At 33.6% G+C, this 20,913-nt stretch overlaps 4 protein-coding genes across 5 annotated transcripts; all 4 read left to right on the forward strand.

Moving 5' to 3' along the window:
• Positions 1-4: 4 nt before the first annotated feature.
• On the forward strand, positions 5-2,827 carry LOC123202859 (helicase SEN1-like). The gene is made up of 5 exons (XM_044619009.1): positions 5-12; positions 90-370; positions 1,838-2,093; positions 2,177-2,417; positions 2,509-2,827. The coding sequence occupies exons 1-4, from the start codon at positions 5-7 to the stop codon at positions 2,400-2,402; spliced, it is 771 nt and encodes a 256-aa protein (XP_044474944.1). The 3' UTR covers positions 2,403-2,417; positions 2,509-2,827.
• Positions 2,828-8,493: 5,666 nt separating this feature from the next.
• LOC123203509 (TPR and ankyrin repeat-containing protein 1-like) lies at positions 8,494-12,784 on the forward strand. Of its 2 annotated transcripts, none has more exons than XM_044619882.1 (7): positions 8,494-9,199; positions 9,676-10,029; positions 10,392-10,629; positions 10,823-10,884; positions 11,003-11,183; positions 11,350-11,554; positions 12,617-12,784. In XM_044619882.1, exons 2-6 carry the CDS (start codon positions 9,745-9,747, stop codon positions 11,448-11,450), a joined length of 867 nt encoding a protein of 288 aa, XP_044475817.1. In that variant the 5' UTR covers positions 8,494-9,199; positions 9,676-9,744; the 3' UTR covers positions 11,451-11,554; positions 12,617-12,784. The 2 variants fall into 2 exon arrangements, with proteins under 2 accessions (XP_044475817.1, XP_044475818.1); XM_044619883.1 differs by having other exon boundaries at positions 11,006-11,183.
• On the forward strand, positions 11,477-12,880 carry LOC123202860 (protein S-acyltransferase 8-like). Its single transcript, XM_044619010.1, has 3 exons — positions 11,477-11,554; positions 11,671-11,805; positions 12,617-12,880. Exons 1-3 carry the CDS (start codon positions 11,477-11,479, stop codon positions 12,878-12,880), a joined length of 477 nt encoding a protein of 158 aa, XP_044474945.1.
• Positions 12,881-14,478: 1,598 nt separating this feature from the next.
• Positions 14,479-17,598, forward strand: LOC123202861. Its single transcript, XM_044619012.1, has 2 exons — positions 14,479-14,556; positions 17,083-17,598. The coding sequence occupies exons 1-2, from the start codon at positions 14,479-14,481 to the stop codon at positions 17,596-17,598; spliced, it is 594 nt and encodes a 197-aa protein (XP_044474947.1).
• The last annotated feature ends 3,315 nt before the right edge of the window (positions 17,599-20,913 follow it).

A 20,913-nucleotide genomic window follows, 5' to 3' on the forward strand; every position in this document is an offset into this window, starting at 1 on the left:
GACAATGAATGTGTGATTATATGTTTATATAAATGTAGATGATATGCACATTTTCGGTACTAGTCTTTAGATAATACATAAAATTAAAGGAGCTCATTGGGTCGCTCTAAACACCTGCTCAATACACAGTATCGGATGCACCCCTCAATTAGCTACTTCCCAAATTCATATTTTTATAACAACCAGATTTGGGATTCTCCTGACGTTAAAAGAAGAATCAACAAAAATGTCTTTTTGCCAAGATCTCCAATATTCCGTCCATATTCTTTCATCAATACTCTTGAAGGGAGAGAAGAGTTCATTGGCCGTAGATGGAGAAATATGGTTGAGGTAGCTGTTGTGATGAAAATATTGCAGAACCTGTACAAAGGTATGTGTTGTTGGAGTCTCATGTTTATATTACCATTTAAAAAATAAATTAGTTTTTATTTGGGCAAAGGACTATTTCCCACCCATTTTTAGGCCTTTCTCAAACCTATACACATGGGAGATCAAAAACCCTTTTTCCCACCCATGACCAAACTGTCATCCAATTTTTCAGTTAGGGATAGAGGTAATTTTGGTATTTTACTTTTAAAACCTTAAAACTTTAAAATTTCTCCATTTCCCCCCTCAAGGTTTTAAAAACTAACAACTCAACCCATCCTCAAAGTTTAAAAAGTTTAGATTTCACCCCTAGGGTTTGCTTTCTTCTCCGGCCACCACCGACGGTCGGCGCATTCCATCGATCTCACATCTCTGACTATAAAGGACGACGAAGAACGACCCTTCGTCTCCCAGATATGGACGACGAAGCATCGTCCAGATCTGGAAGAACAGACAAAGGATGACGCTTCATCGTTGTGTCGTCCAGACGCAACGAGTGAAGAAGGACGACTCATCGTCTGGGTCGAGTGACAAAGAGAGACCTCTTCGTCATACGGTCGTGCAATGAAGAGATCTTTGTCTCTTCGTCGCACCGCCGTCGTTGCATCTGGAGAAGGAGGAGGCTAGTGATGACACCGGAGATGACGTCGAAAGATGAAGTTGAAGAATGGGGGTGAAACTGCTATTTTTGAAAGTTATGGGGGGCGGTTGCGTTTTGAAAAATATGGAAACCCTAGGTTTGGGGGTGAAAATTTTAGTTTTCAAAGTTTAAAAACTTTAGGTAAAGGTGAAATGTTAGTTTCTAAAACCTAAAAGGGGTGAAAAGTAATAAACATTATAACTTTTTAATATAAATAATAAAATTATGATTTTGCCCTTGTCTTTAACTGAAAAATTGGATGGCAGTTTGGTTATAAGTGGGAAAAAGGGTTTTTGATCTTCCGTGGGTATGAATTTGAGATAGGCCTAAAAGATGTGTGGGAACTAGTCCTTTGCCCATTTTATTTTGTCATCTCTTAGCTTACTCTATAGCATATCGTTCATTTAAATTCTGATATTCCACTTTGAGAAACAAAACATTGGCTTCATATTGTCAGCATTTTGATTGATGACTGTATGTCCCAGAGGCTTAACCTACTTTTCTATAGCAGGCAATTACTGAAACTAGCTTTTTTGAGAATAACTTATACATTTACATGGCCTTTTATTTCAATTATGCAAATGGAAATCTAAAAGTGTGGATTTCTTGTTAATATCTAATCCTATATACTGTCAAATTTTTATTGGCTAATATCTCATGCATGTACTAATTTGTATTATGCATCACTTGTTAAACATGATTGAAGAGAAAGAGTTAAATTAAATAATGAAATCATTATATAAATGACATGAATTGTTTCAACTTGAACAAATTCCAAACGTACTTTTATTGAATCTCCTTATTATATCCATGGTAATTCATAATATGCAGATTGGAATGACTCAAAACAGAAGCTGAGCATTGGCATAGTCTCACCTTACAGTGCTCAAGTACAAGCAATTGAAAAAAAACTTAGAGGTAAGTATGATGACTCTGATGACTTTACTGTAAAAGTGAAGTCAATTGATGGGTTTCAAGGTGGTGAGGAGGACATTATTATAATTTCCTCTGTGAGAAGCAACGAAAGTGGATCCATTGGATTCTTGTCCAAGCCACAGAGAATCAATGTTGCACTTACAAGGGCTAGGTATACATGTAAATATTGTACATTGTGTTTTGTTCATTTTACTAACTATAGTGAATAACTACGGTCCCTTTGATACCCTCTAGGCACTGTTTATGGATTTTAGGGAATGAAAGAACCTTAACTCATGGTGAATCTGTTTGGGAAATCTTAATCAATGATGCTAAGGATCGCTGTTGTTTCTTTAATGCTGATAAAGATAAAGCTTTGGCCAAAGCTATATTAGAGGCAAAAAAAGAGTTTAATGAATTGGATGAATTGCTGAATGCTGACAGTATACTTTTCAATCAAATTGTTTCCTTAATGAATTAGAGGCCAAAGTGGAAGGTATATTATTTCCTTAGCTATACTTGCTTTGCCAATCAATTTTTCCTACCATGGTTAGTGCTAATATTTGTCAGAGACGCTAATTTCTTAGGTTGTTTTTAGTGATAACTTCTTGAAATCATTTAAAAGAATAATATCAGACTGGGACAAGAAGTCAGTTATCAACCTTCTAGTAAAACTTTCAATTGGCTGGCGACCTAAGAGGAGGAACATGGATACTATTTGCAAAAGCACTTTGCTTATTATTAAGCAATTTAAAGTTGTAGGTCTATATATGTTGGTTCTAGAGATTTTAAGTGTTTAAATTTTGGACAAGTTATGTAAGCAAGAACTAAACAGTAGCTTACTTTGAAGAAGCAGAACACTTGTTTTCGGAAGAAAGCAGGGGAGATGAAAAAAAATTTTCTGTATATTATCATTCAGCATAAAAGGTTTTTATACAAGACAAAATACAATATTGGCCATAACTTAATTAATGAGCACCATACTTATAACAACAAAAAGGTGCCTGAAAATATGGATCATCATCCATTTAACCATAAGCTGCAACTAAGACAAACAACTTTTCTGACTTAGATACAAGCAAAAAGACACAAACATCCTCAATAAACTAACACTTCTCCTTTGAGGTGTTTGCTATAACTCCAAGTCTTGATCTCAAGTGTTCAAACATAGGCTTAGGAAGAGCCTTAGTGAAGATCTCAACCACTTGATCCTTAGAGTTGCAATGCTTTAGGCTGATTTCTCCTAATTTTTTTGCCTCTCGAATTGCATGAAATTTCACATTGATGTGCTTTGTTCTACCATGATGAATTGGATTTTTAGTAATTGTAATGGCTACTTTATTGTCCACAAAAAGCACTACACTTTCATCTTGAACATGGTCTAGAGAAGTTTTCTTAGTCAAATGGCTTGATTTGCTGTACTTGCAGCAGCAATATATTCTACCTCAATAGATGATTGAGCATCAACCTTTTGTTTTTTTGAATTCCAACAAAACACTGCACTTCCAAATGAAAAACAATAACCAGAGGTGTTTTTTGCATCTTCCAAACTTCCTGCCCAATCACTGTAAGAGAATCCCATAAGTTTGTTGCTTTCTTGTTTAGAAAACCATAAATCATATGCTGATATTCCCTTTATGTACCTTAAAATCTGTTTGGCAGCAACCATATGAGCATTGCTTGGTGATTGCATGAATCTGGACAAGAGGGATGTAGGAAACATAATGTCAGGTCTGATGGAGGATAAATATATTAGGCTGCCAATTAAGCTTCTGTATGTAGTGGCTTCTGCTTCACTCTCAGAATCATTTTTCTTCAGTTTTTCATTTACAACCAGAGGTGTAGAAACTGGTTTGCAATTTTGCATCTAAAATCTTTTTAAAAGATCTTGAGCATACTTCTTCTGAGAAATGAATATGCCACACCTTTTTTGATCTATTTCCATGCTTAAAAAATATTTCATTTCACCCAAATCTGACATTTCAAATTCTTGTTGCATGATCTCCTTGAATTTAGCTAAAGTTTTTATATCTCCTCCTGTCACCAAGAGATCATCTACATACAAGGAGGCAATAAGCTTTACTTCATTCGCAAGTTTTTTTATGTAAAGTGTTGATTCATTTGGGCTGCATAGAAAACCTTGGCTTAGCAAGAATGAGTGAATTTTAGAATACCAAGCTTTTGGAGCCTGTTTTAGGCCATAAAGTGTTTGATGTAACTTGTATACATTCTGCTCTTTGCCTGGAACCTTGAAATGTTCAAGTTGTTCTACAAATATGTCTTCATCTAGTATACCATTCAAGAATGTAGATTTAACATCTAGATGGTATATAGTCCAGCTCAACTTAGCTGTCAAAGCCACAAGTAATCTGATTGTGTCATATCTTGCTACAAGTGCAAAGGTATCAGAAAAATCAGTGCCAGGTTGCTACTAATATCCTTTAGCAACTAACCTAGCCTTGAGCTTACTTATAGAGTTATATTGATTGAATTTAGTTCTGTAGATCCATTTTACACCAATCACCTTTTGATCTTCTGGCTTCTCAACAAGACTCCATGTGGAATTCTTATTGATCATATCTATTTTAGTCCTCATTGCAGATCTCTATTCTTCATTTCTAGTGGCTTCCTCAAATGACTTTGGCTCAACAATTGCAACATTGCACCTATCATAAATGTCTTCAAGAGATCTCATTTTAGTTGCAGGACCAAATTCTTCATCACCAGAATAAGTTTCATCATCTGGACAAATGTTGGTTTTATGTTGATGGCTAGACTCACCTTTATTCTCTTCTTTGGCTTTCTAGTTCCAAACTGCTTACTCATTGAATTTAACATTCCTACTGATTACTATCTTCTTGGTCTTGGGATTGAAGATCCTATACCCCTTTGTGACATTACTATAACCAACAAATACACCCATTTCTGACTTCTCATCAAGCTTAGTTCTTTTTTCATTAGGTACATACACATATCATAAACACCCAAACACTTTTAAGTGCTCAACTGAGGGTTTTTCTCCAGACCAATTTTCATAAGGAGTTACATTATTCAGTGCCTTATTAGGAAGTAAATTCAGTAGATACACTGAAGTGTTAGTAGCTTCAGCCCATAAATTTTTAGAAAGCTTTTTCTCAAACATAAGACATCTAGCCATTTCCATAATTGATCTGTTTTTTCTTTCACAAACTCCATTTTGTTGTGGAGTGTAAAAGGTGGTCAATTGATGCATAATTCCCTCTGTATTGCAAAAGAAAATAAATTCCTTTGAGGTATATTCAGTATCATTATCAGACCTAAGCACTTTAAGTTTGCATCCTGTTTGTCTTTCAACCTCTGCCTTAAACTTCTTAAACAAGTCCAGGACCTTAGATTTTTGTTTCAAGAAATAAATCTAGCTCAGCCTTGAGAAATCATCAACAAAAAGTAAAAAGAATGTGCTTCCATTCAGAGAAGGAATACTCATTGGACCACACAAATCTGAGTGCACTAATTGAAGCCTCTCTGTAGCTCTTGAATTACTACTGGAAAATGGAATTTTTGTTTGTTTTCCAAAATGACATACGTCACACACCGTTTCATAATTACTCATGACAGGTAAGTTTAACACTATTTGCCTAGAATGCATTTGTTTCAAAGTTGAGTAATTGAAGTGACCAAGTCTTTTGTGCCATAGAGTTGAATTACTCTTAGTGTGTTGATAGGCATGATCACCAACTTGCATCCATTTAATTGCAAAATTTTTATCTTGCATTTTAATAGTCATTAGCTCACACCCATGTTGATCAATTATAGAATATGACTTATTTGCAAAATGTAGTGAATACCCATTTTCTAGCATTTGTGCCACACTTAATAGATTATGATTAATCTTAGGAACATAAAGAACATCTTTAATGATTTTAGTACCTGCTGGAGTTTCTATGAATGCTGCACCCTTTCCTTTGACTTCCAAGAGCTCTCTATTTCCAATTTTTACTTTGGATGAGTAAGTCGCATCCAAGTCTCTAAGTAAATCAGCATCAAATGTCATATGGTTAGAGCATCCACTGTCTATTAGCTAGATATTGTGCTTACTATCAGTTGCATAACATGTTACAACAAACAAATTTTCACTTGGCTCTTATGATTTCCTAACAACTTGAGCTTGTTGATTCTGCTGTACTTGGTTTCCTCCCTTGTTCTTGCACACTCGATCAATGTGTCCAAGTTGATTACAAGACCTGCACTTAACATTAGGTCTGTACCAATAGTAATTTGGTGAGTGCCCTTTTTTCTTGCAGTGAGAACAAGAAGGATATTTTCCTTTTTTCTCACCACACTTGTTTCCATCACTCCCTTGCTTCCACTTTTCCTTTTTTTCTCCAAGTTGTTTCTTGTTGGAGCTACAACTTACTTGTTTTCCAGTAAGCTTAGCATTGAAGGCTCTCTCAACAGTTTCTTCTTGCCTTAAAACTCTTCTTTGGTCTTGAGCTTTCAAAGCATTTACTACCTCAGACATAGTTAAATCTGAAAAATTCTTTGAACCTTCAAGTGAAGATATTTTGGCTTCATACCTTTCAAGAATGGATACCAATATTTTTTCAACAATACTCTAATCAGATAGCTTTTCTCCCATCAACCTAATCTGATTTACAACCTTCATAGTCCTGTCAGTATACTTTTGAATCGTTTCTACTTCCTTCATTTTCAAGACTTCAAACTCTCTTCTTAGATTGAGAGCAAGCATTTGTCTTGACCTCTCATTGCCTTGGGAGTCTTCTTTGAGTCTGTCCCATGCATCTTTGGCAGTTTAACAAGCCACAATTTTAGTGAAAACTATATCAGTCACTGCTTGGTGGATAGTGGACAAAGCTCTTGGACCTTTGGTCGCTTCTTCTTCATGCATCCTTATTTGATTCAAAGTAGGATTAAGCCCCAATAGAGGTGGTGTTTTCTCCTCCTCAACATATTGCCATAGCCCTACTCCTCTCAAGAATGCTTTCATTTTGACTACCAAAATATGATAATTCTCACCATTGTAAACAGGTGGTGTCATTGAAGATGAGAATGAAACCATTACTTGAAGAAACCTTTTCTTAACAAGCTCCAAAATTTTACACACATAGCCTCCCTTAAGATCTAAGCAAGCTCTAATACCATGTTGGTTCTAGAGATTTTAAGTGTTTAAATTTTGGACAAGTTATGTAAGCAAGAACTAAACAGCAGCTTACTTTGAAGAAGCAGAACACTTGTTTTCGGAAGAGAGCAAGGGAAATGAAAATTTTTTTTCTGTATATTATCATTTAGCATAAAAGGTTTTTATACAAGACAAAATACAATATTGGCCATAACTTAATTAATGAGCACCATACTTATAACAACAAAAAGGTGCCTGAAAATATGGATCATCATCCATTTAACCATAAGCTGCAAGTAACACCAACAACTTTTCTGACTTAGATACAAGCAAAAAGACACAAACAACCTCAATAAACTAACAATATACAATTTGCACTGTTGACATAGTAAAGGAATCAATGTACATCCAAGTTTTGAAAGTCTGGGATATATTGCCTTTGGAGGTTGTTCCAAAATTGGTAAAACGTTTGGATGATATATTTGTTAGGTACACTGATGACTACATCAACCATTGCAAAGAGAAATATATTGAAGGGTATGTCTACTCTTTTCAATTCTGCTTCTATTACTGAAGGAAAAAATTTCATTCAGCTTCATTTGTTTATTTATCTATTATTTTGTTTCTGACTAGGAATTTGGAAGTTCCCAAGACTTGGGCAGTCTCTTCAGAAATCATTCGATTCAAGAATCCTGCTGACATTAAGAGTGAAAGTGACTTAAGTGGAGCTCCTTTAGACAGTAGGAGTTATGTTGAGAATTCAAGTGTGGCTGAAAGTTTCCTTTTAATGAAATTCTACTCTTTATCATCAGGTGTAGTGAGCCATTTGCTTTCTGACCGTGATGGTAGAGAACTGGACCTTCCATTTGAAGTAACGGATGAACAGTTGGAGATGATTCTTTATCCTATAAGCACCTTTATACTTGGTAGGTCAGGTACAGGGAAAACTACGGTGTTGACCATGAAATTATTTCAGAAAGAAAAACTACATCACATGGCAACAGAAGGATTCTATGGAGTTCATTATCATAAGCATGTGCATACTACTCAGAAAAATGATGTTGAGAAGGTTATTGCAGAGAAGAAACTAAATAGCTTGCGCCAATGTTTCGTAACAGTCAGCCCTAAATTGTGTTTTGCTGTAAAGCAACACATTTCTCACTTGAAAAGGTTTGTGGGTTTATTTCATTTAATGTTAATTATCTTTTCGAACATTTCTTCTCTTCAATTTGATTGAAAACAACATCTAGCATCATGTTTTTATAATCATATTTTTCCATGGAAAACTAACAAAGAAACTCGATTCTTCAAGGGTTTTCACTGAGATTATATCTTGTATAAAAGGAGGCTTGCAATCCATGGAGACTAGTAATGGTAGACTGAGTCGAGAAGATTATGTCCTATTATCAAAGGGTAGAGTTTCCACTTTCAGCAGGCGGAAGAGGGAGATGATATATGGGATATTTCAAAACTATGAGAAAATGAAGATGGCCAATGGTGAATTTGATTTGGCTGATCTAGTAATTGATCTTCATCACCGACTTAAAAAGGGAAAATATCAAGGAGGTGAAGTTCATTTTGTTTATGTTGATGAGGCGCAGGATCTTACAATGAGTCAAATTGCTCTGTTCAAACATATCTGCAAAAATGTGGAAGAGGGATTTGTTTTTTCTGGTGATACAGCATAAACAATTGCCAGGGGAGTTGACTTCAAATTTGAAGATATACGATCTCTGTTCTACAAGAAGTTTGTAATGGAATCAGGAAGCAATGAATATGATGACAAAGAACAGAAAGGACAACTCTCAAAAATTCTTAATTTGAGCCAGAACTTCCGTACCCATGTAGGTGTCCTAAAGTTAGCTCAAAGCATCAGTGACCTTCTTTACCGTTTCTTCTATCACTTTGTTGATGTTTTAAACCCTGAGACTAGTATGATATATGGGGAATCTCCAATTTTGCTTAAATCTGAGAACAATAAAAATGCAATCATACAAATTTTTGGAAAGACTGGAAATGCTGGTGGTGCTATAGTTGGTTTTGGAGCGGATCAGGTAATATTGGTATGGGATGACAATGCTCGGAAGAATATTTAGGACTATGTCAGGAATCAAGCTCTTGTTTTGACAATAGTAGAGAGCAAAGGCCTTGAATTTAAGGTAATTCATTCTTCTTTAAAAGTCTCTGTTATAGTTGGAGTGATCAACAAAGAGTTTGCTTTTAATATACTGTTCTTCATGCCATTTGTTTAAGTGCTTGTTTAACCTACTTTGATCTTAACATGTATTGGTCATTTATTATCTAATTAGGACTTTAAAACTTGAAAGTTTCAGACTATTTCTCTTAACTGTAATTTTATTTCGTCTTCAGAATAGGTAATGTAAAATAGACATGCAGGTAGTATTATAAAATTGTGACTTCTGGGAACTATTCCTAGTGAAATGTACTATTGATCTTCTATCTATAATAAAATACTTCTTCAAAATACATGAGGAGGGGATTTGATTACTAAATGCTGCTGAATTGATTGGTCTTAAAAAAATTTTCTTCATTTATCCAAGTTCTTATTCTATTCATTAGTAACTTTTATGAATCTTAATTTTCTCTTTAATGATTTGAATATTTTCTTTCATAGGATGTATTTTTATACAACTTTTTTGGTTCATCAAATCTTAAGAATCAATGGCAAGTGATTTATGAATATATGAAGGAACAAAATTTGCTTGATTCCACATCACCTAGGTCTTTCCCAAGCTTCAATGAAGCTAAACACAACATCTTGTGTGCTGAACTGAAGCAACTGTATGTCGCCATCACTCGTACAAGTCAAAGGTTATGGATCTGGGAGGATAATGAGGATGTCTCAAAACCTATGTTTGACTATTGGAAGAGGAAATTTCTTGTTCAACTCAAACAGTTGGATGATTCATTTGTACATGCAATGCAAGTTGTGAGCACCCCAGAGGAGTGGAAATTGAAGGGACTCGAGGTTTATTTTACTTTTCCAAGTTATTTTTATCATCACTGTTATCAATTTCTGTTGGCTAATTTTTAATTGGGAAACCTTTGTTTCTTGTTCTGTCATATTTTGGGGCACATAACAATATTCTTTTTTATCTTCATCTATCCAATTCTGGTACCCTTTGCCTAGCTGAGCCATTTGACCTTCATATCTAGAGTGTCTCATATACACGGCGTAGGAAAAATTGCTGTCATCATTATTTTTGTCATTGTAGCCATTTGACATTCATATTTTGTTGCGGTAGGTGTGTACATGTTAGGAAGGTTGTACCTTCTCGGTGATGCTGATTGTTTTTTTTTCTTCTTTTGTCAATTATTTCTTATTTCCAGCTATTTCATGAATGTAATTATGAAATGGCAACTTTTTGCTTCGAAAGAGCTAAAGATTTTTACTGGGAGGAAAGGTGTAAAGCTACTGCCCTTAAAGCTGATGCTGACCGCATCCGCAGTTTAAACCCTGTGGAGGCTAATATCAAACTAAGGCAAGCTGCTATAAAATTTGAAGCTATAAGCAATGCTGATTCAGCCGCCAAATGTTTTTATGAGTCGGGGGAGTATGAAAGAGCTGGTATGAGTTTGATATTCATTATTTGATCTGGAATATATCTTGCTGCCTTTATGTGCTGCAATTTTATTGATATACTTCTTTACTTAATTATAATTACCGTGAAAACTTAGAAATTATCTTTTGTCTCTCCTTTCTGATGGATTATTGCTGATATATTTTGTGACATCTGGATTTGATAAATCGGAAACAATAGAGGCTTTGATAGAAAATGCAGATGATGAAAAGAGCATTTTGTTGAATGCCCCAGCAGTTGAGGTAATTTCATTTCTTTTTTCACATCTGTTGAATGTAGTATGAAGTAATAAGATTAGATTTAGATTTTTTTTTTGTGATTTTACAGTTGGGTGTTCACTTGAATAAACTATTCTTGCAGCAGAATAGGAGTACTAAAGGCAAGGCAACAGAGGCGGGATCAGAAGAGAAATTGGATAAGGACAGTAAGGAGGCATTGCAAGTTCATCTAGCTTCTGGTTCCCAGTGGCCAGAAAATTCTGAGAAGACTGAAAGCAAGGTGAAGGGAAAGAAAAAGCCTAAGAGAAAGAACAAGCGAAATGGTAAGCAGAAAAACTAGCAACCAAAGCTAAGATTTCGCATTTCTGAACTTGATTACCTTATAGTACAAATGACCAAGTTTGTCAGTCTTTCTGGTTATATAAGAACAAATTATTATTTTGTATTTTAAATAGTTATTGATATTAAATGGTCAATTTTGTTTCACAGAATTCTGGCAACAGAAAGATACGCAAATGATGATGAAATTCAATCATGACAGCACTCTTTATAATAAAAAATTCAATGAATTGAGCCCAGGAGGGCGATGAAAGAATCTCCTGCATCTGTCATACTAATGGCAGATTGTTTCATTTCCCTGTGGTTTGTTGGTGGACTCACAGGCTTCCGTTTGTCTCTCATCGGCACAAATCAGGTTGGTTGTTTTATACCATTTGGTCATAACATGAGATTATTTTTGGTTACTGTTTAGTTGCCAAGTGAAATGAACTTTAATTTTCCCTGTATCTGTGGCAAAAATGTTTATGATAGGATTCAAGTCTTGGTCTACTAAGTTTGTGCAGACAAGATGCTATTGCTAATAATTCATTGAATATGAAACAGATATCCTGTGCTTCCATTTTGCAGAATGATCTTTTAGATAGGATGTTTTACCGAATGATCTGGGTGGGTTTCATTGACTTAACTCTCTGTTATAAAGAGCTCTTAGTGCTTTTTTGATAGTGTTTTGCATAATTGCTTTATATCTTCTTCAAATAAAAATGACAAATTGAATTTTACAATTTGATTATGTGTTTATGCTTGGGCACCACCTTATTCTCTATATAAAAACAATGAAATTGTGTTTGATATAAGCGTCTTAGAGAAGTAGAAGGTGAATTTTTGTGAATCGATTTTATCGGCATCACATAAAAGCACTCGAATTTGTATCAAATTTAAAACTGGTTTTCGGAAAATATATAAAATTCTTATTTTCAAACTTTACTCTCCAAATGCGGTATCAAACTTGTTTTGTGTATTCCCAAAATAGGAAATTGTTTTCCCCAGAGATTGTTGAACACTTCCTGAACTACTGATGTTTCAATTGTGGCTGTGAAAGGTGGAAAATACTTAACACCGCCTTTTCTCCTTGGGCACTTTACCCCAGCTCCTTGGGATTATAGGAAATAAATAAAAGGTATAAATTCAGAGATAATATGAATGGAAGTGTGCTTTCATGGACCTTAATCTCGCTAGTGGCAAGGGGAAAGAAACAAAACAATGAAGTTTGTTTCTCGGGTATCTGTACTTTTGAAGTGCTACATATTTGAGTTCTTTGCTGCATGTTTGGTTCAGCTGGACTGACAGTGCTGATATTAATATAGTACTTGCAAATATTTTTCTATAAACTTGAAAGTTTTACGCTATGTAATTTTTCTCTTTCCTTGAATTCATATTTCATGCTATGTTTAAATCATTAATTTTTTCATTTGAATAGCTACTGAAGATTTCCCAGCGTCGTAATATTGAAGAAATAGAAGGGGGCATCCGTAGTAGAGGTAACAATGGTCCTCCCCATAATGCCGCAGAGGTTGAAAATGTTATGAGTTCAGATATCCGTGCTCCCACCATTCGAGCAGATACTCGGCACTCAAGTTGGGGAAGAAGTGGTGGAAGCTGGGAAATTTCACCAAATGTTCTTGGCAACTCCACTGTCACTGAAAGTAGAGGCTACAATGCTCCAAAGGAAGCACGCCAATGATGGGTTATTTAACTTGCTCTTAGTGTGATCACAGTAATGATGTTTGATTTCTGGGATATGTTTTCCTTGTTTTGCCGAGTCATCAGTTATTAGAAATCAACAGCTAGCCATAGGGGAGTCAAATTGATTCCCCCTTCTAGGCGCAGAAAGCTTGTATTACCATCTTTTGTGGAAATTTCTTGCTCCTCTCTCTTTGGAAGTAGTCAATAGAAATGTTTGTGTAACTTTTTAAGATCAACAAGACATCGTGTTTTTCACCATTTTATTCTTTTTCTCCCTTTATTTTGTCAATAACACTCTGCTACCTTGGATTTAGTATCTGGTGCTGGCTTTATTCTTTGTGTAAATATATTTCATGACTCAAAATTTGTGCATCCCTTTCCTCGCCGCTTGGTTGGAAACTGCATTTCAAGCTATATATTGATGCAGATTTTCATGTAATGGTTGGGACTTGAAATTCCTCACCATGCATATTGCTTTACAAAGTACTTTTTTTTTTAAGAAATAAAACTATATAAACACATTTTTGGATATACGATTGTGTCATATATAATGTATTATTATATAATTAAATAATTTTAAATTAAAAATAAAATAATATTCAATTATATAATGATATATTATTTATGTATATAATTTTATATAAAAAAAATGTATATATAACATTGCTAGTAAGAAGGGAAGCTCCTCACCAGATTTGAAATTGGCCCGCTTCCCATTATGGAGAATGTAGAAACTTCATCATTTAAAATGGCTTTGAACGAAGTGGACAAGGATCCCTTAACTACAGATTATGATGCAAAAGTTGCTTAAGATGGTGCTCATTGTTGTAAGGAGAAGTTGAGTTGTGAAGGGTGTTGCTTCAATATAATTAGAAATTATTATATGAAGATTTTTAGTGAATTGGATTTCGCTAAAACTAATATGATAAGCCCAAAATGTTCATTCATCATTTTAAACTGTTGAATATGCATAAATAAAATACGTAATTAAGTAAAGGCCAAAAGTTTTATTCCCATCCAAAATTTGGTGTATTTTAAAAATTGTTAAAATTCTTAATTAGGTTTAGGAATAAAACCGTTATTTAATAAAAAATTTGAAATAAAATAAAAATTTTATTACGTTTCTTCTTTTTAATTAAAAGAATTAACAATGTCCTCCCCGTAAAAAAGTTTGAAAAGTTAACTTTTCTCAACAAAGTTTTTTTCTTCTTTCTCTAGTAACCCATGCATTTGTCAACTCTCTCTCCCTCCATTTTTAGGTTGATTCTAACGAAATCAGCCAAGGTGAACGACGTTCGGTTGCTCTTCCCCCAAATAAAGACAAATGATACTTTTTGTTCATTAGCGTTAAACAAATTGTCTCCGTGGCCAAAGATCGACTTTCTCCATGGTTGTACGAAGATGAATCATCTTCTTCCAATCATATAGTGACATAACATTATTTGTACTTACATTTATACTTATTATTTATATACATGATTATATCTATAGTAATATAATTAGTTGTTATTCATTTACTCTGGTAGAATTCCAAGAAAGCAAATTAGAGATGGTAATTTTAGCCCGACTTTAGGGGCATTGACCTTTCCCACCCAAATGGGGAGGGGATTCCTCGATAGAAGTGGAGAAGGAGACGGGGACAGGGATGAAAAAATTCTTGCAAATCAGTTACAGGTCGGGGATGGGAATACATGTGTCCCCTCCCCGCTCAGCCCCAGTCCCATCCCTGTCTCTTTATATTAATTTATTTGTTTAAAATACTAACATATCTTTATAATTTTAAATTATATATATTTTTAAATTTAGTTAGTTTATTAATGTATATATTATAGTGGTTAATATATTATATTTATGATATTTGAAATAGTAGATTGATTTTAATTTTATTTAATTTTGTTATTTAATATATTTATATTGTGTTTAAATGGTAGAAGGAAGAAATTTTTTCATGTGGATACGGGGAGGGGATTTTTTCCCGTGGAGACGGGAAGGGGATGAGGAAGAGTTTTTTCTTTGCGAAGAGAGGATGAAAAATCATTTTCATCTTCCCAATGGAGACAGAAACGGGGATTGAGATCCCCTCTCTACCCCTCCTTGTTGCCATCCCTAAAGCAAATCACCTCTTGATTTTCTTTCCAAATTAGACTTTCATAAAATAAAGTTGTTGTTATTTCCATGTTTGTTTGTAGTATTTTAGGTAAATATTTGATTAGTTACTATTAGCACATTACATTTTGCTAAACAAATTTATTCATAATTAACATTTTAGTTATCAGAATAACATTTTAGTTACCACATATTTTCCTCTAAGGGGAACATGGGGCACTAGAAGGGGGATGAATCTTACCTCTATATTAGTATGTTACATTTTGCCAAACAAATTTATTCAGAATTAAAACTTTAGTTGCCAAAATAACATGTGGTTACCACATATTTTCCTTTAGCGGGAACATGAAGCGCCTAAAAGGGATAAGTTTTTACTCTATTTCGTAATTAAATACTTAATTGTCAAAATAAAATTATTTGAAAAAAAAATAATTATAAAAAATTACTTTTTAGTACTCTATAGTTTCTTTTTTACGGAAAAAGTGAGGCATCAAAAAATTAATTCGGGCAACTGAATTAAATTTAGTTGTTATAGATGAGTTTTTGCAAATTTTAATTTGTAGTAAAATATAACAACCATAATTTAAAAATAAAATACAAAAAATGGGTAATATGTAGAATATCAATTTACCTCTAGTCAAAAATATCATTTTCTCCTTATGTGAAAAATATCACAAAACCTTCTAGTAGACCCTTGCATTATTCTGATCAAAATCACAATTTCAAACCACAAATCACACTATAGATTGACCAAAAAATATTTATCTATTAACTAACAACCAATTTCAAGTAAAAAAATGTGATATTTATAAGCAAAATTTGATAATTTAAACTGAAATACAAAATATTATATCTCTCAAAAATCTTTTATTTTCCAGTCAAATTTAAAGTTTCGAACCAGAAATCACACCTTAAACTAATAAAAAACAATTTTCATCAACTAACAACCAATTCTAACTTCAAAATGTGGCATTCATAGCAAAAGTTAAAAAGTTAAATTAATGTGCAATACATCACCATCAATTTTAGAATAAACAATTAAATCACTTAGTAATAACCTTAGAACCTATTTTAAGCTCAATTTTGAAAAGATATTGAGTGAATTTTAGTAATTAAAAAAAAAAAAACAACAACCATGGATTGTAGTTCGAATGTAGGTAGGAGAGATTTTTGTTAGTACAAAATTTTTTATCTAGGTCAATAATGGTCAAACCTCCTTTATATATTGGGGCAATTTCAAAAAACTATATTTTCTTAACCATATTCAATAATCTTTATAGTGTTGGTTAAAATCCCATCAACCCCCATAGTTTACCCAAAAATAATTTTCTTTGAAATTCTAGTAATAATTATTGTAATAAAAAATATAGATCATATATACTTATAGAGCAATATTATATGTATTCATTTTGAGTATATAATTATGTACATATTTATATATATCGTCACATGATCGGGTATTATTTTATCTTTAATTTAAAATCATCTAATAATGTGATAACACATATAAATATATATTTATATACTTAAAATAGGTGCATATAGTTTTATTGAAAGAACAAATTCAAAATGTTTGTTAAAATTTGGAAGCGTTATGGTAACTTGTAAGCATTTTCTAGCATGCATTTTAATTCATTACTTGTTTGTTTGTCTTTTTTTAATATATAGTTATCAATAACAAATTTTTTCCCATTAAAAATTTGCAAATTAAGGGAAATATTTTAAAAAAATTTCGTATGTTATTATTTTATAATGACTTTACATGGTAAGTCCAAAAAACCTTGTAAAAACAACCCAAAACTTTATTTGCGGTTGCTTTTCTAGGATTCTGCATTAAAGAGTCAATGCATCTCCTTTGTTATTATTTCATAATGACACTATATGGCAGGTTCTCGAAACCTTTTAAACACAAGCCAAAACTTTGTCTACTTTTGTACTTCTTTGATCCATTTGCCCTTTACGTGAAGCAACAACTAGCAATTAACCATGCATGCACCCAAAGGTTCAATGACTTTTCATCAGAATTCTCCTCCATTGATGATCATAACACAAGTATTTTCCATTTCTTTCCTCTTACTTCTTCGCTTTCCTTAGCCAGCTCTCGCCCTCCCGACATCAAGCACCCACAAACCATCTAGTTTAGTCGATAGCGTTTGCAAAGAAGCGAACGAACTGGGCCATTTAAATTACAACGATTGTGTTGCCGCTCTTGTGTTCGATCCTAAAGCCTCGTTTGCAAAGAACAAGAAATTGTTGGCGAAGATCGAGCTAAACTTGGCTATATCTAATTCGACAAGCAGCCTAACATACATCGATGCAATGGCAAAGAAGGAAAAATCTTCACCCGCACTGAAATCGGCACTCGAGTACTGCGTTTCACAGTATCAATGTACTGTGCAGTGTTTTAAAATGGCTTTGACGGATTTGGATGTTGATCCTGAGGCTGCAAATTATGATGCGTTTGTTGCTAATGATGGTCAATATTACTGTGGAGAACAGCTGAATTCTAGAGGGTCTCAATCCCAAGTTGTGGATTCAATTAATACTAGAAATTATTATGTGATGCTGTATAGTCGCATTGGACAAATTATTACCAATAAGATGACCTGAATTCATTGATTTGTTTAATCTGTATTTGATGAGTAATGAAATAATTTTCCTGGAAATTTTGGTCTAGTAATATAATGCCAAGACTCCTTTCCTTTTTAATTCCAATAACAATTATTTGCATATATGAGGTTGTTACAACCATTATTCATTAAAAGAATTAACAAGGCTAATATTTTTAAAGAGGAAACTTATATCAATAAGTGATAAGAAAGATTTTTTTTGTCTTCAAAATCTTCTAATGACGAGAAACAGACATTTAATGGCCAATTTTTTTCTTATAAAAGTTATAAATTTATTTATTTTTTATAAAAGTATAAATAATTTATCATTAAAATCATAAAAATAACTCTTATAATGACTGAATATTTATTCATTCTTTATTTTTCTCTTACTAATGTTAGTTTTTTTGATAGTACTCGCAGTTTAGTTTGAAAAATTAATAATTTTCTCTAACTTTGTTTTGAACGCGTAACTTTTTTTCCTACTAGGGTTTTTTCTTTCGCTCATTCAACCACTCCTTATCTTTTAGAAAATTATAGTTACATCCCTATAGCTACATTCTCTCTTTCTAGTGACTGTCTTTCCTACACTATAAAAGCAACTAGCAATAGCAAGAGGAAAATAATGAGTGACTAAATATCTGGCTGTTATATATACTATTTTTTTAATTTTAACAATAAATTATTTATACTCTTGTTAAAACTAAATAAATTTATGACTTTAATTAGTGCATATTCAATCAAACATTCAACAAGAAACCAAAGAATCAAAAACTGTTTTTACTGCTTATTTTGAATATACAGTTTTTTTGTTCATTCAATTTAACCAACCAAATCAACTCCAAATCCAATCGAATTTGCATCATCATAATCACAACACAATAAACTTTCTTTCAAGCTATGGTAGCCCTCAAGATTCAATAGATAAAGTAGTCAAAATGTTGATCAAAGTCAGTGGCAGAAAACGTAATTATAGTACAACTTTCTGCCATAAGCAAAATTAACACACATACACAATCTAATTTGGATTTCTAAGGAAACATAAAATGTAACCAAGGCATAAAGGAAAGTTTCACCAACCTTGGGGTCTTCCACCACCAATCTTCCACCAAGAATGATTAGATAAAAGAAATGAGATAAAAGCCAACAAAGCTTTCTTCAAATTTTCATTCAAAATGCCAACCAACCAATTACAAATGAAGATCCACCCCTTTATATAAGAGGCATGGATGATAATGATACAACATTTTCCATAAAAGTCAACTAAAAATGACATGAATTAAGCTAAGCCATTCATTATAAATCAAGCCCATACATAGTAATTAACTAAAAACAAAAGTTAGTTGTTTTTTTCCTTAGCTTTAGGAATGATATTTCCTAACTAAACTAACCAAATTCCAATGTAACTAAAAACCAATTTTGGGCTCTTTGGGCTTCTCAAAATGGTGCTTGGATGTTTGGGCCATTGATGGACTTCCAAAGTCACACTTTTGGATCAATTGGAGCAAGCTATTCACTTGGACCTTGGGTGCATATAATGAGATTATACCCAAAAGTAGTTTTGGGCCAAAATTGAAGATGCAATGATTCCTTTGGCTTGGGATTTGCTAGAACTTCATTTTTCTTGGCGTCAAAGGCTGCATGGAGACTTGAGGATGGTTTGGAACCTAAAAATGACAATGGAACCATGTATACATCATCCTCTCCGGGTTGAGAAGGATTTGCCCTCAAATCCTCAAGATGGTTATCCTCCACTTGCTGACCATTCATAAACAACCTCTCTTTCTTAACTCTTTTTCCCTTAATAGCTTTATGAACTTGTTGTGGACTAAGAGAAGTTAAAGTGATAGTCTTGTCATTGAATTTAAAGGAGTAAGTGTTCTTCTTGCCATCATGCTTCACTTCCCTATCAAATTGCCAAGGTCTTTCCAATAACAAGTGACAAACATCTATAGGAATCATATCACACAAAATCTCATTATTATAACACTTCCCAATAAATAAGAAAATAAGCACTTGCCTTGCAACTTGTAGGCAGGTTCCATTACTTAACCATTGTAGTTTGTATGGTTGAGAGTGTGGCATGGTGGATAACCCAAGTTTGTCTACTAAGGTGGATGAGACCATATTTACACAACTCCCACTATCAATAATTAAAGAACACACTTTACCTTTAATAGTGCACCTTAATTGAAAAATGTGGAGTTTTTGCTCTTCATGAGGAAGAGGCTTAGCATGCAAAGCTCTCTTAATAACTAGCAACTCTCCTTCATCATCTCCTTGTAGAATTTCTTCTTCTTCCTTATTGGCTTCATCACTTTCATGGCTAGAAACTTCACTTTCTTCTTCTTTTTGAAGGGACTCCTCAATAGCTTGTATCTCTATCAAGGATAAAAATCTTCTATTAGGGCATTCAGCTTGGAAATGTCTATAGCCTTGGCGTTTAAAACACTTTTTGTTGGAGAGGTTGGTCTTCACCATATTAGGCTTGTCCTTAATTGGTTATACCTTTTTTTCTTTGCCTTTCTCCTTGGAAGAAGAATCAGCAGCATTTGTGTAGGATGGGGAACCTTTATGGTAGGTAGTTCCCTTGGTAAAAGATGTGTTTTTGTTAAATAATGTCCCTTTGGAGAATGACTTGGAAACCATGGGCTTTATGACCTTCTTTTACTTCTCCACTTTAATAGCCAACTTACACACATCTTCAAAAATGCAATATGGTTGCAACTTCACCATATGAGCAATGTCTTGATTCAATCTTTCAATAAATCTTGCAATGGTTTGCTCCCTTACTTCCGACAGCTCATTATTCATTAATAGCTTCTCAAATTCCCTTATATAATGCTCAACACTATCACTTCCTTGCTTGAGAGTGTGTAATTTGAGGTAAAGGTCTTGCTTATGATTGTTGGGAAGAAATCTCTTCTTCATAAGCTTCTTAAATTTCTCCCAAGATCTAACTTTCTCTTTACCACCCTTTTCTATTTTTTTTTAATTTTCCCACCACAAAGAAGCATAATCTTTAAATTTTAGGGCGGTTATTTTGCACTTTTTCTCATCCAAATAGCCTTTATACTCAAAAACTCTTTCTTTGGCATGTAACCAATCAATAAAGTCATTCGGATTCATACTACCCTCAAATTTCAAAATTTTTATTTTTAATCCCCTATCATCATCCTTATTTCTCCTAGGTGCCCTCCCTTGTTCTTCTTCACTTGAGTCATCATAAAACATCAATTCCTCCCTAGTATGTCTAGGAGGAGGAGGGGAAGGTCTAAAATGTCTTATTGGATGATGAGTTAGGTTGGGTGAGGTG

The sequence above is a fragment of the Mangifera indica genome, chromosome 19 (genome assembly GCF_011075055.1).
Source record: "Mangifera indica cultivar Alphonso chromosome 19, CATAS_Mindica_2.1, whole genome shotgun sequence".
NCBI classification, from domain to species: domain Eukaryota; kingdom Viridiplantae; phylum Streptophyta; class Magnoliopsida; order Sapindales; family Anacardiaceae; genus Mangifera; species Mangifera indica.